The following is a 14,115-nucleotide window of genomic DNA, read 5'->3' as shown; positions in this document are numbered from 1 at the left end:
AAGGCAGAGTGTAGAGTCTGCAAGAAAAGAATCTTATATAGAGCCGGCTCCACAAACAACCTGCACAGGTACTCGGGGTGTGCCATCTGAGTCACCTCATGATTCGATTCGATTACGATTCACAGATTATCAATGCATCTCAATTCATCTTTTTTTTCCCCCACATAGAATGTTTCTTTTCTCACTCTGTAGTTACTTGTATAATAATGTATATTTTTAAATAGCCATTCATTGAAGTAAAACACGTTTATCTCTCTTTTCTTTATTATTAACTTTAGCAATTTCCCAGCATTTAGAAAATATAAAACTTCTTTTAAACAAAATGTCTCCACAGTCGCTTTTAAACCCGAAGTGTGAACTGCACACTGTGACACATTACATGCCGTTATCTCTTGGACTGAGGTCCGTCTCCTAATGTTAGGGCCCTATAAATTCCATTTTATTATTTCCCAAAATTCTGTTTTTTTCCATTTTAATTTTTGGGAATTATGTTTTTTCCATTATAGTTTTTGGGAATCTACCCAAAAACAGTGTGTTCTTAATGTAAATGACTAAAATGTTCACAAATTAAATAGAAATTAACTGTTGAGTAGTTGCATCTATCAATTAAGACAACAGCCACAAGAAAGTATTAGTTTTCAACTCCTCTGATAAAAGAAAAAAACATTAGCTCACACATGTAGTTCTAAATGTCTGTTTCATTTATTGATGTAGATTAAAAACAATAATACTAAAAATATATATTGTGTGGCTGTACTGACATGATACTGATTTGATTATTTTATTATGAACATGTAAATTAAAAAAATATCTGTTAAAAAAGAAAAGAAAAAAATAGGGAAAGGAAATTGACAATATTTCCACTTTACTTGTCCAGAAAGTAATCCTTATAAATCTTTTATATGTGCATGTCAGCCAGATTGTTTCTCATATGGATTTTGGACACTATATGGTCACTGCTCGTATTCTTCGCATGTGCAACTTTTTTTAAATGAATTGATTCTGAATCGTCAAGCGTCGCATCATGATTAATCTATGAATCGAATCGGGCACACCCCTAACAGGTACCTGAGAACTGTGCACCCATTAGTGCAATGCAAAGATAACACACAGTCAGTTGAGTCTGATATTGATGAAGGTGTCAGTGTGTCTACTGCAACTGCTGCTGCTCCTTTTGCTTCAGTATCTACAGCATCATGCAGTACACCACCACAACCACCTAAGCCTACAACCCAGAGCTCTATGAGACAGTTTTGGCAGAGGTCTGTGACCCCAGCAAGACAGAACACTATTGACAAAGAATTGGCAAAAATGAGTGCGCTTGATTTCCAACCATCTTCAGTTGTGGATGATAAAGGATTCAGAAAGTTTATTCATGCACTCAATCCAATGTATGCAATTCCAAGCAGGAAGACACTCTCCCAAAAAAATCATCCCAGGGTTATAGGACAGAGAACGTGCATCACTGCAAGAGAGGGTTAAAAAAGCCACAGCAATCTAACAACTGACAGCTGGACATCCCAAGCCACCACATCCTTCTTATCAGTTACATGTCACTTTATTGAAAATCATAAAATGGTGTCCTGTCTTCTGGATTGTTTTGAGTTCAGTGACAGGCACACATCTGACAATTTAGCAGAGGAGCTGCTCAAAGTGGCAAAAGAGTGGGAGATGGAAAACTAAGTGGTTTGCTGTGTTACTGACAATGCAGCTAACATAACAAAAGCAATTAAAATCCTGAAATGGACCCACCACCCATGTCTTACACACACAATCTACTAATCATGGAAAAAAATATTAGATCACCCTTGTTTTCTTCAATTTCTTGTTCATTTTAATGCCTGGTACCACTAAAGGTATATTACCTGAAGAATACAATGGACACAACAAAAAAATGCAGCTGATTACATAATACTTTGTCCCTTTTGACATGCTTAATTGTATTCCCAGGGTATATAAGAGGCCATTTCATGTCATAAGCAGCACTGCACATGCAAAGGCCAATAGTGCTTTCCTGCTTACATTCAAGCTGTAGCACAACTCAGAAGTTGTCAGCTCTCACATAATGCCTAAAACAAAAGAATTATGTGAAGCCATAAAGGCAGCCATGTTGGTACTGCTGGAAATTGGCCTGAGTGAGAGACAGGTAGCCAAAAAACTGAAGAAGACAGCCGTTCATTACACCAAGAAAAAACAAGCCGAACATGGTACTACCAAATTGCTAGCTGGTTGAAGCAGGAAACGTCTTTCTAACCCCTCGAGATGACCGTGCACTCATCTGTTCCTGTGTCAGGATTCGTGGGGTGGATCAGTGATGATCTGGGGTTGTTTCAGTATGGGTGGAACAGGGCAAATGCAACTGTGTGAAGGGAGAATGAACCAGGTGACGTACAGGGCTACTCTTGAAAACAGTCTTCTTTCATCAGCTGGAAAACTCTTTCCTGCCTCAAATGACTGGATTTTCCAACAAGACAATGCCCCTGTTAAAGCCTGGATGGAGAACCAGAACATTCAAACCATGCCTTGGCCTGCTCAGTCACCAGCTCTAAATCCAATTGAAAACCTGTGGAAAATCATCAAACTCAAAATGGAGAACCACAAGCCCAAAAACAAAGCAAATTTATTTGAATTTGTGCAACAGGAATGGGCTGCTGTGGCAGCAGAACAATATCAGAAGCTGGTGGAGAGCATGCCAAGATGCATGGATGCAGTCATCAGAAACAATGGTTATGCAATCAAGTACTAGCTCCTGTGTGTATCATGTGACTAAAACAGACAAAAGAAAACATGGAATGCCTAAAAGCACTGTTTTTGGCACTACAATGCCATAGCTACTGATGTAAGAACCTAAGTGTTATTATCAAGAAAACCATGCAAAATGGCTCTTAAATTAAACTCTTATGAGCTATTTTGGTTGTTATCATTATATTTGTCCAAACAAATATAACTTTAGGTACCAGACATTAAAATGAACAAGAAATTGAAGAAAACAAGGGTGGTCTAATCATTTTTTCCATGACTGTAGTTGTAATAGATGCTCTGAAGGTGATGAAGCCAGCTGTGGACAAAGTGAAGACAACAGAGGAATTCTTCCACAGGAGCACACAAACTGAAATCTACCCAAAGACAGATGGGCATGCCTGCGCTGAAGTTCAAACAAGAATGTATCACAAGGTGGAACTTTCAGATGCTGAAACGCATTCTGGAGTCCAAGGATGCAGTCATCTCTACCCTGGCAGTTATCAATGCACCGGTCGACCCTCTGAGCCAAGAGGAACGGGAGGTACTACAGGAGGCATGCACTGTTCTGGAGCCATTTGAGCAGGTCACTGTGGAGATCAGTGCAGACAGGAGAGTGTACAAATGTTATCACATTATTATTATTATTATTATTATTATTAGTTGTTCTTGTTGCATTACTACTCAAGAAGCTGGCCTTTAATGATAACAGAGTGGTGGATGAAGCTCTTCAGAGAATAACGGCGGCAGCAGCAAGATCCAGCCAACCATCTCCACTGCCGGGGGGGCCAAGAGGGAGAAGAGGGAGCAGAGGGTGAACAGGAAGAGCCACAAGTATCTGCTGTTTGGAGGTTCTTTGAAGAAAGAGCAAGTGGAGACACTACAAGACAGAATCCCTCAGCAGACACAACACTGGAAGTGAGATTCTACCTTGAGGAGCCCCTTTGCCACAGAAGTGAAGACCCACTGAGCGGGTGGGAGACCAACGCAGGTGATGCCACGGAGACTGTGCATTGTGGCAAACATAAAGTTGTTTTTTGTATTTTTTTAAAAATGTATTTTTTTGTGCATATTTTTACATTATTGTCGACAGTAAATTAATCAGCAAAACAATCTGAAGAGCCGCTTGGGAGCCGAAAGGGACGGCTCTTTTTTTTTTTTTTTTTTTAGTGAGCCGAGCCAAATGATCCGGAATTCCCATCACTACTACGCATACCTTTACTAACGTGAGCTGAGGAGGCCGCTGAGGCCTAATTGTCTCTGTGCGGCTGCGCTGTCCCAAGTGTCATATTCAGCCTTTATCTTTACCACATGAACGACATCACGGTCCAGAAATTAAATATGTCAAACCACCAACACTGAAGGAATATTTACTACAACTCCAACTTTAAATAAAACCCCAGGTGGCACCTGCGCACCATGGCACCGCAAACTGTGACTGTTTTCGGAACCATGTTGTTGTCGCGCTGGTTGGGGCTCGTCTGAAATCGTGGATTTAAATGCTGTGTGTACTCACTTTTCATAGAAAGTCCAGAAAGTCCGTTTCCAAACAGTCTGTCCAAGGTGAGCGGCGCGATGGAGACGCGCACTGAGGCTGTGTGCGCGGGCGTGAGAAGCGTCTGTGGCTCAAACGGTGGAAAGGCCTCTGTTGCGGCATCTGAAGCACAGAGATTCACAGGCTGATACACCTGGTCTGATACACCTGATCTGATACAACTAGGTCTGATACCTGGTCTGTTTCCCTCAATGTACTCACACTGTGTCTATACTCGGTGGAAGTCTGTGTTCCGCGCACACGCGCTCTCCTCTCCTCCAAACCGACGCGGTCATGGCGGACTCGGTACAGCACGTGGTGGTCGCAGTGGTACCGTTGTTTAGCTGAACTACGAGCTGACACCAGCTCCAACACACGGCTCAGCGTCCGGTTTTATAAGGTTACACACTGACTCAAAGTCCCGGCTCTTCACCTGATGAACAACAGTGCTTCACAGAGCTGAATGAACGCACAACCAGCGTCTCCGTGTCCACCTGTTTCGAGAGACCTCGCGGCCTTTACCTGCCCCTTATAAGTCCCACCCCCTCTAACGACCAGGTGGGTCGTCATCTCTGATTGGCTAACGATTGGCCACTGATAATTGAGCCAGACCATAATATCACGAAACAAAACATAGAAACCAATAGGGGTGTGCCATACTGCAAAATTTGGTACGATCCAATACCAAGTAAATACAGGGCCAGTACTGCTGATACCCATACCAATATCTTTTTTACTCAGAAAAGCAGCTTATCTATTTTTGTGTAGAGCGGAGCAATGCGACAGAATTTATGAACTGAATTCATTATGCAAAAAAAAATTTAATTTTCACGATCATTGAATCAATTTTCAATTAGTTGATCATGATTATGATCGTAATAAAACACAGGACAAAGATTTTAGGCAAATAAAAAATACTTTTTAAGTTGAAATTTTACTTTTTCAGTTAAGATTTTTGTTCAGAAACAACAATATATAAATACAACAATATGACAAAATAACTTTCGCTATAAAAATCTAACAAAAAATTTGCTTGCATTACACACAATTGTGAAAAATAAAATCAATAGGGCAAATTTTTAAAAAAGTGCAAATAACTAAACAAAAGCAAAAACTACTATTGGCTGTCATTAATGACCTTTGGCTAAGGTCCCCCTTCTGGGCCCTGTCCCCATGTTTAGAGCCACAGATTTATAGGTTTTTGTTCAGAAACAATAACATGTTTACATTTTTCCCTTTTATTGCACTTGCTGCAATTGCAGTTCTTGACCACTAAATCTGCTACTGTTACTACTTTTATCTATTTTATGTTTGACTTTTACTTCAACAAACACATAAACCACCTGTGCACGACCTCATTCTACCACCTCCGCAATATCTACAAACCCATATCCCATTATAACCCTTCCAGATGCAGAGAAACTTGTCCATGCCTTTGTCTCCTCAAGACTGGACTAATGTAATGGACTCTTGTTTTGGATTCCTGCCAAGAACATTCAGAAGCTGCAGTACATTCAGAACAGCGCTGCCAGGATCCTGATGAGAGTCCATAAATATGAACACATAACCCCCGTTCTTCACTCACTGCACTGGCTCCCTGACTCATCCCCGGATCAAGTACAAAATCCTACTGCTCACTTATAAATGCATCACCGGTCTTGCACCCTCAGGTCATCAAGCCGCCTGCTTCTTCAGGTCCCCATCACCGGACTCTGTGCCATTGTGGACAAAGCCTTCTGCTCTGCTGCACCACGTCAGTGCAACCATCTCCCCGTCCAGCTGAGGGTAGCACAGAGCCTGGACTCTTCCTGTGTGTACTCATTTGCTCTCTTTGTTTGCTTTGTTCACATCTTCCTTGTTCCCATTCCTTCCTCTTGAATCAGCTTCCAGGAGCTAGTTGCTGTGGATGTGGGGGGCGGGGGCAGGCAGCAAGCTTTTGTCTTGGTCCAGAGATGTCTGTCTGTGTCTCTGCCAGTGTGTGTCCTTGTGTGGGTGGAGCTGAAGATGCCATCATGTTAACTGGACCACCCATCCAGTGTTCTTGGAAGCTATTAATATTCAACACTTTGTTCATGCCAATAAAGCTTATGATTTGATAAGAGAGAGTATTATGTAATTCTGATGCACTACAGGTTCAACCAGCTGTTTCAGAATGTACACAACAGACCCACTGAGCTTGTGCAAACAAAAACTGTATACACACACACACATGTACACACACATTTGTACTTCTATACTTGTGAGGAACCTCAATTACATAATTTATATCTTCACCTTAATCCTGAACAGGATCCACACAGCTCTTTGAAATAGTGAGGACTGGACAAAATGTCCTCAAGTCTCAAAGTCTAAAACTGGTTCTCACGGTTACAAGAGCACACACACACAAACACACACACACACAGTCATGAACAAACATGTCCACCAGCCTGCAGTGTTTCTCCAGACAGCCTGAACAAGTTGTTACCGGTTTGCGCTGGGTGGACCTACAGAACACGCCTGTTAAAAACCATCCACTGAAACTCTGTGTTACTCACATAATGTACATGCATTTATTTATCTAACAGACCAGAAACCAACCAGTATCTATGATGGAATACCAGTCCTACTCAGTCCCTGAGTCTCTGTGTGTCAGTCCACTTGTAGTAATTTGAGTATGCACTGTGTTAGCACAGTGTAAGCTGAAGTGATAAAGGTCTTATAAAACTACATTACAGGAACAAAGGAACAAGAAAAGTGTTGACAATAAAAGCAATTTAAAAGAATTCTGGTTCAGACATTGAAAGACTACAACTGTCCTGCAACTTGCCAGTAATGGCACAGTGAGTTTCCTTTCATTTACCAACAGTTCATTTACCAGTTAGGTGCTTTAAAGACATCATCATTAGGTGACATCCCTGTAGCTCAGTGCTAAGCAGTGGAGGAGAGCCGTGAAGTCAGAAAACAACACAAAAATGTCAGCTACATAGTGATTTCTATCTAAAGTTAGTTTACAGTTGTTACCACCAGACTAAGATATACTGTAGTGGCAAAACCCCTGAGTGTGGTGAATTTAACAAGTTAATGTGCTAATGCTTCGTTATTTAAACTTATCATCTGTAAAACAGGTGAACTCACTTTTAATCTTCAGGGCTGGTTTCACTCCACAAAGAGATTCAAGACTTAGCAAGAGAACCTCTTTACTGACAGACTGTCGAGCTGTAAAGCTGAAAAATACGGAGCCCTGAAGCTGACAAAAGGTAGTAAAGGTGATCAGAAGAGTCACAGATCTAACTGATCACATCCGTAAACTAGACTGGCTCTCAGTACCTCTCCCAAGGTGAAAAATCCCCTCTCCTGCAATGTTAAGTGAAGTGATAAATAAATTCCTGGATCCTGCACCAAAGTGTAATCGGCTCTTATTTACTTTTTAATATCAACTGACTGGCTTTATATTTTTTTTTACACTCAATACTCCAAATATTTTTGGGCTCATCTTTTATCCGTTTCAGGGCTCCGCAAAAATGCACTGAAAATATAAAACTCCCTGACTGATCCACAGCGACAAACAGTCGTCTCTTATAGTGAAACATTTTTAATACTTATTCTTTCAGTGGGGTGTGAAAAACACTGTGCATCTCCCACATGGAGCACAATGAATTACAGTAAACCTCAGACCAGAACAACCGACAAACAAAAACACAGCACTTTGATCCTGATGTTTGACATGTTTTCATCATTCACTGCAAATCCTGAATCCTTCATTCCTTTGTCTGGTTATTAAGCTGAACGTGTGGAGACTCTCAGACAGAGAAATATGCTGCATCGAGAAGCTGTGTTGAAAAATAAAATTTAAAATGTAGACAAATAATAAACAGGGGAATAAGTTCACTGGAGTTTGAGATTTATCTGTTTAACTGTGACTATAATGAGCCAAGTGTTGTGTAAAAGTGACAGGAGACGGTGACAACAACTAAGTGCAGCTGAGTAAAGCACCATCATAAACTAGAGGCTCAGAAATTAAATTTCAGTGTATTTCGTACTTATTTTCGTAGATGTCCATCGTTTCTGTCAGTGCAACTAAAAATGTACTCACCAAGTGAAAGGAAACCGTTTTTGGGAAATGCACTAATTCGCATTCTTGCTGTGAGTTTCATGTTTCATGTCTGGCTGTTAATATAAGGGAACAAAATCAGCCTGCTGGTGCTTCTTAGGCTCATTTGATATTTTTAATCTTGTTTGTTTAATCCATACACGTTTACCAGCCTGGAAGGAGGAAAAAAAAAAATCTAAAAAGAGATGAATGATTTGGCAACAATAAGAGGAGTATAACGTACACATGAATGAAGACCACAAGAGTTAAAAAGCTGCAGTTCTGTCTCTGTTGCTGACTGTTTGAACCCTGAACATGGCTCTGTGAATCACAGCTTCAGTGAGTAAGTCTGGAGCTCATGTTCCACTTTCTGATTTTTCCCCCTCTCTCTCTCTCTGACATCAGTGACATTAGACAATCATGCTGAAAACCCATCGGCTCCACCAAGTGCTTGAAAATGCCCTCTCGCTTTAAGCCATCGCCCATCTCACATCCAGCACTGTTTGTGACACAGTCTTGTCTCTGGCATGCACATTACAGTGAAACTGAAAGCTCAGTCGAGGACACAAGGTGCTCCCTTTTGTTCCAGTTATCAGGACGTGCTCACCGTTTGGAATCCGGCAAAGTGCGAGGGACAAAATTACAGTCAACATTTTTTACTCTTTTTTTACTGGTTATTTCACAGCTCCTGCACAGTTTAGAAAAACATGCTCATCCAGAGCAGCGAGCAGACCTTCAGGTCTGACACTGAACATGTCATACTCCAGGCCTTCCGTGATCTTATCTGCATCCTGCCCATCTCTGCAGCCAGCTGGCTCATAGATTCACCCTGCAGCACCTCAGACAGGAGCTGAACGTAACTCCTGTATCCACGGTGACGTAAATGACGTAAACTTTGAGGGACGCTGCGGTGACACATCATGTACAAATCCTGCTAATCCTGTTCCGATCACACATCATGGTATGTCCCTGTAGTTTAAATGGCATGTGCTGATTCTGGGTCATATCTTACTATCGTTCTGCTGCTGATTGATATTCCACTGATACAGAGTGTCACTCATGTTCCAAGTTTGTAATCATCACAAAACCTGTATTTTATCTGGTTTGTTGGCACATTACTATAATGAACTTTATGAATGTTTTTTTTTATACCACTGAAGAAGTGGTATCTGTGGCACAGAAATCATTCGCCATTTATGACTTAGTCATACCGTCTGGCTGATATGTCAGTGTCAAGGATCAGTACATGCTGTGGGGAGTACACAGCCAGCCAAACAGTCCTGCAGTTGAGCAGACAGTAAACCAATCAGAATTCCCCAAACAAAAATCCAGCTTGATCCATCAGTTGAGGTTGTTAAATCGAGGAGTCTGACTGATGTCCATGAAACCGGAGCAGCGATTTGTGTTTGAGGAACGCAGCGATCGACGACGACCTTTTGACCTTCGTCGTGCCAGCGATGGTCAACGGCCTCTCTCCCGACGAAGCCGAGGAGAGATGATGCCGTCGACGGCGGCGGTGCTGCTGTTGTTGCCCCCAGTTGGTATCCGCTCCCGTGACTCCTAGCTCTCCTCCCACAGCAGCCCGAGCTGGCGCTCCCAGCAGCTGGAAGATGTCCGGCGGCGCATCACGACTCAGGTACTGCCAGGGCTTCTTTCCCGCCGTGTCCCTCAGCTTCACATCAGCGCAGAACTTTTTAACCAGCAGTCGTATTATGTTCTTGTTGCCATGCATGGCGGCGATGTGGAGAGGAGTGTAGCCGCATGTCGACCTGGCGTTAATGTCGAACATCAAACCGGCTTTTTCAACTCCGTACCTGAAACCACAGCCAGAGAGAGCAGATCACCATCACAGAGGTCACATCAAGTATCTTGTGTGTTTTTTTTTTCCCTGACCTAACTGTTTACTACCTACCATAAGGTGTTGAGGACTCGGTGGTCACCGTGTTTGGCAATCCAGTGCAGCACAGTGAAGCCAGAGATGAAGTCTCGTTTGTTGAGCAGGGACGAGTCATCTCTGAACAAGGAGTAGATTTTGGGCCAGTCGCCCGCTGCCCCGTTCACCAGCCAGGCGTGCTCCCTGGACTCCAGAGGAACCAGCGACTGATGACAGGAACAAACATCAAGCTTCATTTCATTCCCCACCAGGGAGTCAATTAAAGCTGACTGTGTTTAATCGTTCCCCCAATTTACAAATTAGTGCAGTTGGTCTCAAATCAAAGTTTGTGACACCCGTAGTTTGTACATAAAAAGATTTCTTCATAAATCATTTTGAGTGGAAAGTTGTACGTGTGACCTTTGTTCTACCTCACCTGCTTACTGTGGCTTTCATGGTGAGCGGACGAGGAGGAGGCGACGGTAGCGGGGAAGCTCCTCTTCCCTCCCCTCGGCTCCTCCCCCTCCACCAGGTCGGCGAGGCTGTGGCAGCGAGGCGGCGTGGAACAGGACGACAGCGAGGAGGAAGAAAGGTTGTAATGAAGGCTGAGTGAGGAGGAGATCATGTGGAGGCGGTTCAGTCGGGCCGCCTCGTTTCCCCCTCCTCCTCCCCTCGCCTCCTCGTGGATGAGCTGGTCGAGGTCAGCCCCTAGGCTGCGGCACATCCTGCTCCTCAACCGGCTGCTTAACCGCCTGGCGACCACCGGGCGCTCCCGCAGCTGCGGCGAAGAGGTGGAGCCCTCGCTCGACTCCACGTCCTCGTGGTCGTCGCGGAGATCACCTGTGGAGCCAAGTAAAGGTGTCAGTGCTTTAAAAAAAAGCCAGGACATATGACACGTCATCTGAACACATCTTAATGTACTGTTGTTTCAAATGGCCCCAACAAAGACCAGGGGAGGAAACACCTTGTGAGAGACACGATGGATCGTATGTAGACGTGAACATCTCCTCCGAGAAACAGAAACAGAGGTAGCTCTGTGAAAAAAGACAAAGGGCACTTCATAGAGAAGTTCAGACGCTGTGTACTTTCACTTTTCTTGCTTCCTCATTGTATGTTACAACAGACTGTACAGCACATGTCACAGACATGTTGCAACAGGTTCAAAATAACCAACGCTAACATGAACATGTCTTCTGTGAAATGTTATTCTAACACTGGGATTTGCATGTTCAGTGTGTCATGTTAGTGTAGTGGAAAATACTACCAGACCAAATAATACCCAATCAGTGGCACTACGTGCCAAAGACACAGCTAACCAACCAGCTGTGATGCAGGCCCCCGCTCTCAGCAGCACCTACAAAGCTCTGATTGGTCCATTGTTTTGAGGAAACAGCTGGCAACAAACACAACACCAGAACTTTTTGAACCGCTGAACAAAGCGGACACGAGAGAGCAACAAGACAACGTCTTCAGATATCCTGTTTTTTCTGGCCGAGAGTCCAAAACCCAAACACATACTGAGTTTACACTGATGCGAAACAGAGAAGAGCAGCAAATCTTCACAGTGGAGCTAGAAACAGAAAGTGTTTGATAAATTTGAGATTAATTGATGAACAATTTGATCATTTATTGCTCATTTATCAAACAATAGTGCCAAATGCTTCCTGTTTCTACCTCCACTGTGAAGATTTGCTGCTTTGCTGCTTTCAAATAATTGTTTTGAGTTGAACAATGAACCTGTTGGTTGACAGAGTTTAGTCCTGTAATCTTTGTCTCTGACCTGTGGAGAGGTGCCATGGCATCACACGCACTGTAGAGTCCTGGTTGTCGTGGCGATGGCCTGCTGTGGTTTTACTGTCAGCGAGGTGTGTCGCAGACTCAAGCTTGGTCCCTTGAGATCGCCGGAGCACATCCTGCCCAGGTTCACCTGTGGACAGAGCACAGTTAAAGAGACAATCCACCATTTTTATTTATTTATTTATTTTGAATACTCGTCCACTTTCTGCTCCACAGCTGCAACAAAACAGCAATTTGTCGTAATATGCAGATGATGACAGTTCCTTCATTTGATGTTCTTCGGGGGGGGGGACTCAAATTCTAGTCTCCCACACTGTTTGACTGACAGATGAGGGGAGGAGCCTGTGAGCAACTATCACAAGAATGCCCCCTGAAAAGCTAAATTCTGTCTCCTGGTCGTGCAAAGATATGTTAATCTGGTAAAAAAAAAAAACATGTGTCACTGATGTGCTTTAATAGTTTCTGGACAATAATGGAGCTCTGTGGCACAGAGGAGTAAGATCAGGCTTTGGATACACACACAATACTTCAGATTTATCCTTTACTGTTGACATACAGACTGCTGCCATACCTGTTTTGTCCTGTAAATCCTCGCAGCTGCTATTCCACCCTGATCCTCTGGAGGAGTCCGACTTTGGCCAGTCGCTGCTGGAGAAGCCAGCATCAGATGATGGGGAGAAAAGGCTGCTGTGGCTAGACGACCCTTGGCTTTGATGAGACCCCTGCCTGGGCTCCACCTGAACACCTGAGGCCCGCGAGTCCTGGTGGGTTTCGTGAAGGGGTGAAGCCTCTTTAGCTCGGTCTGGAAATGGCAGTCCTGTCCTCGACCATGGCCCTTTTGCCCCCAACTCTGACTCAAACCCCCAACCTGGGCCACGAGGGCACAGTGCCCCCTCCCCTTCCACATCCTGGATGTAAATCTTCGGGAGATTCCTTTCAAATGAAGAGGAGGAGGAAGATGAGACGACAGAGGGAGTTGCAGGCTGGTCTATGATGCACGGCGAGGAGGAGGAGATGGCTCTCCCTGTTTCTCCTAGAGGAGCATTTAGGGGCCACCCTCCTCCTGCTGAACCTCGCCTCATTGTGGCCTCCTCCTCTTCCTCCTCATCTTCATCATAAGAAACAGCAGATTTGTAGCTTGGCCTGTGTCTGAAGCGGCGTGGAGCGACCTCAGCATGAAGACCAACGTGATGATCCTGAGGTTCCTGACGAAGTCCTCCTTCAGGCTGCAGACAGGCTTCCTTCCCTCTGAGCATTTGAGGGACAGGGACCTGTTGGCTGGTCTCCCCATGATGTCTGAATGTAGGGACCACTGGTTTGATCCCAGGTAGCAGGTAAAAACCCACCCTCTGCTGAGGCATCTTCGTGTTCTGATCTCGGACAGGAGGCTCAGACAGCCCGGGGGTGCTCAGCTCTCTTTTCTCAAAGACCTGAGTCAGCACCTGAGCTTCTGCTGGTCTATTAGGAGGTTCAGGTGTGTTGTTTACCTGATGCTGTTTCTGTTTCAGGTTCAAATTCATCTCTGCGTTGTTGTTGTTGTTGGACATGATTCCAGCTGCAGGGAGGACTATTTTCCTGGCGGCTTCTCCTGGCGGGGCGGGTCCTGTCACCTCTCTCAGCTGTGGTTTCAGTCGAGGCTTCTCTGTGTTCACAGCCGAGCTCAGGTTGCTGCTCTCCGGGGAGGGCTCAGTGTTCTTCCCGGCGGGGAGCCTCTGCGGCCCGGAGGGGCCCCCTCCACCGTCGCCAGGGACATGTCCTCTGAATTTCTTCCTGAGAATGACATAAGAGACGCCGTCCTCCTGCCGGACAGTCGCCACGGTGTTGACATACTTCTTGAACAGCTCCCGGTTTCGACCCTGGTCCGCATGGTTCCGGATGAAGTTTCCGAAGTGCAGAAGCAGATCCGAGTTTTTCACCATGCCTCCGCTGCTCTGAAGGAAATCTAACACCGCGTCCTGAGTGAAATCTGTGGCCATTCTGTTCTTCACCCGACTTTTTCTCTTCTTTCAGTCTTCCTCTCTCTTTCGCTCTCCCTCCCTGCTGGTTTCAAAGGTCGGGGAGTTGTTTCTGTCAGACGGAAATGAAGCTCCGCCCACCTCA

At 44.4% G+C, this 14,115-nt stretch overlaps 1 protein-coding gene across 1 annotated transcript; it reads right to left on the bottom strand.

Moving 5' to 3' along the window:
• Positions 1-6,800: 6,800 nt before the first annotated feature.
• LOC121195897 lies at positions 6,801-14,076 on the bottom strand. The gene is made up of 5 exons (XM_041059609.1): positions 12,587-14,076; positions 11,999-12,145; positions 10,655-11,058; positions 10,258-10,445; positions 6,801-10,159 (listed from the first exon to the last, which is right to left on the bottom strand). The coding sequence occupies exons 1-5, from the start codon at positions 13,989-13,991 to the stop codon at positions 9,700-9,702; spliced, it is 2,604 nt and encodes an 867-aa protein (XP_040915543.1). The 5' UTR covers positions 13,992-14,076; the 3' UTR covers positions 6,801-9,699.
• Between the last annotated feature and the right edge of the window lie 39 nt (positions 14,077-14,115).

This window comes from Toxotes jaculatrix, chromosome 16, assembly GCF_017976425.1.
Source record: "Toxotes jaculatrix isolate fToxJac2 chromosome 16, fToxJac2.pri, whole genome shotgun sequence".
NCBI lineage: Eukaryota > Metazoa > Chordata > Actinopteri > Toxotidae > Toxotes > Toxotes jaculatrix.
Note: the sequence above shows the minus strand (reverse complement) of the source record. Positions and strands in the feature narration are given on the sequence as shown.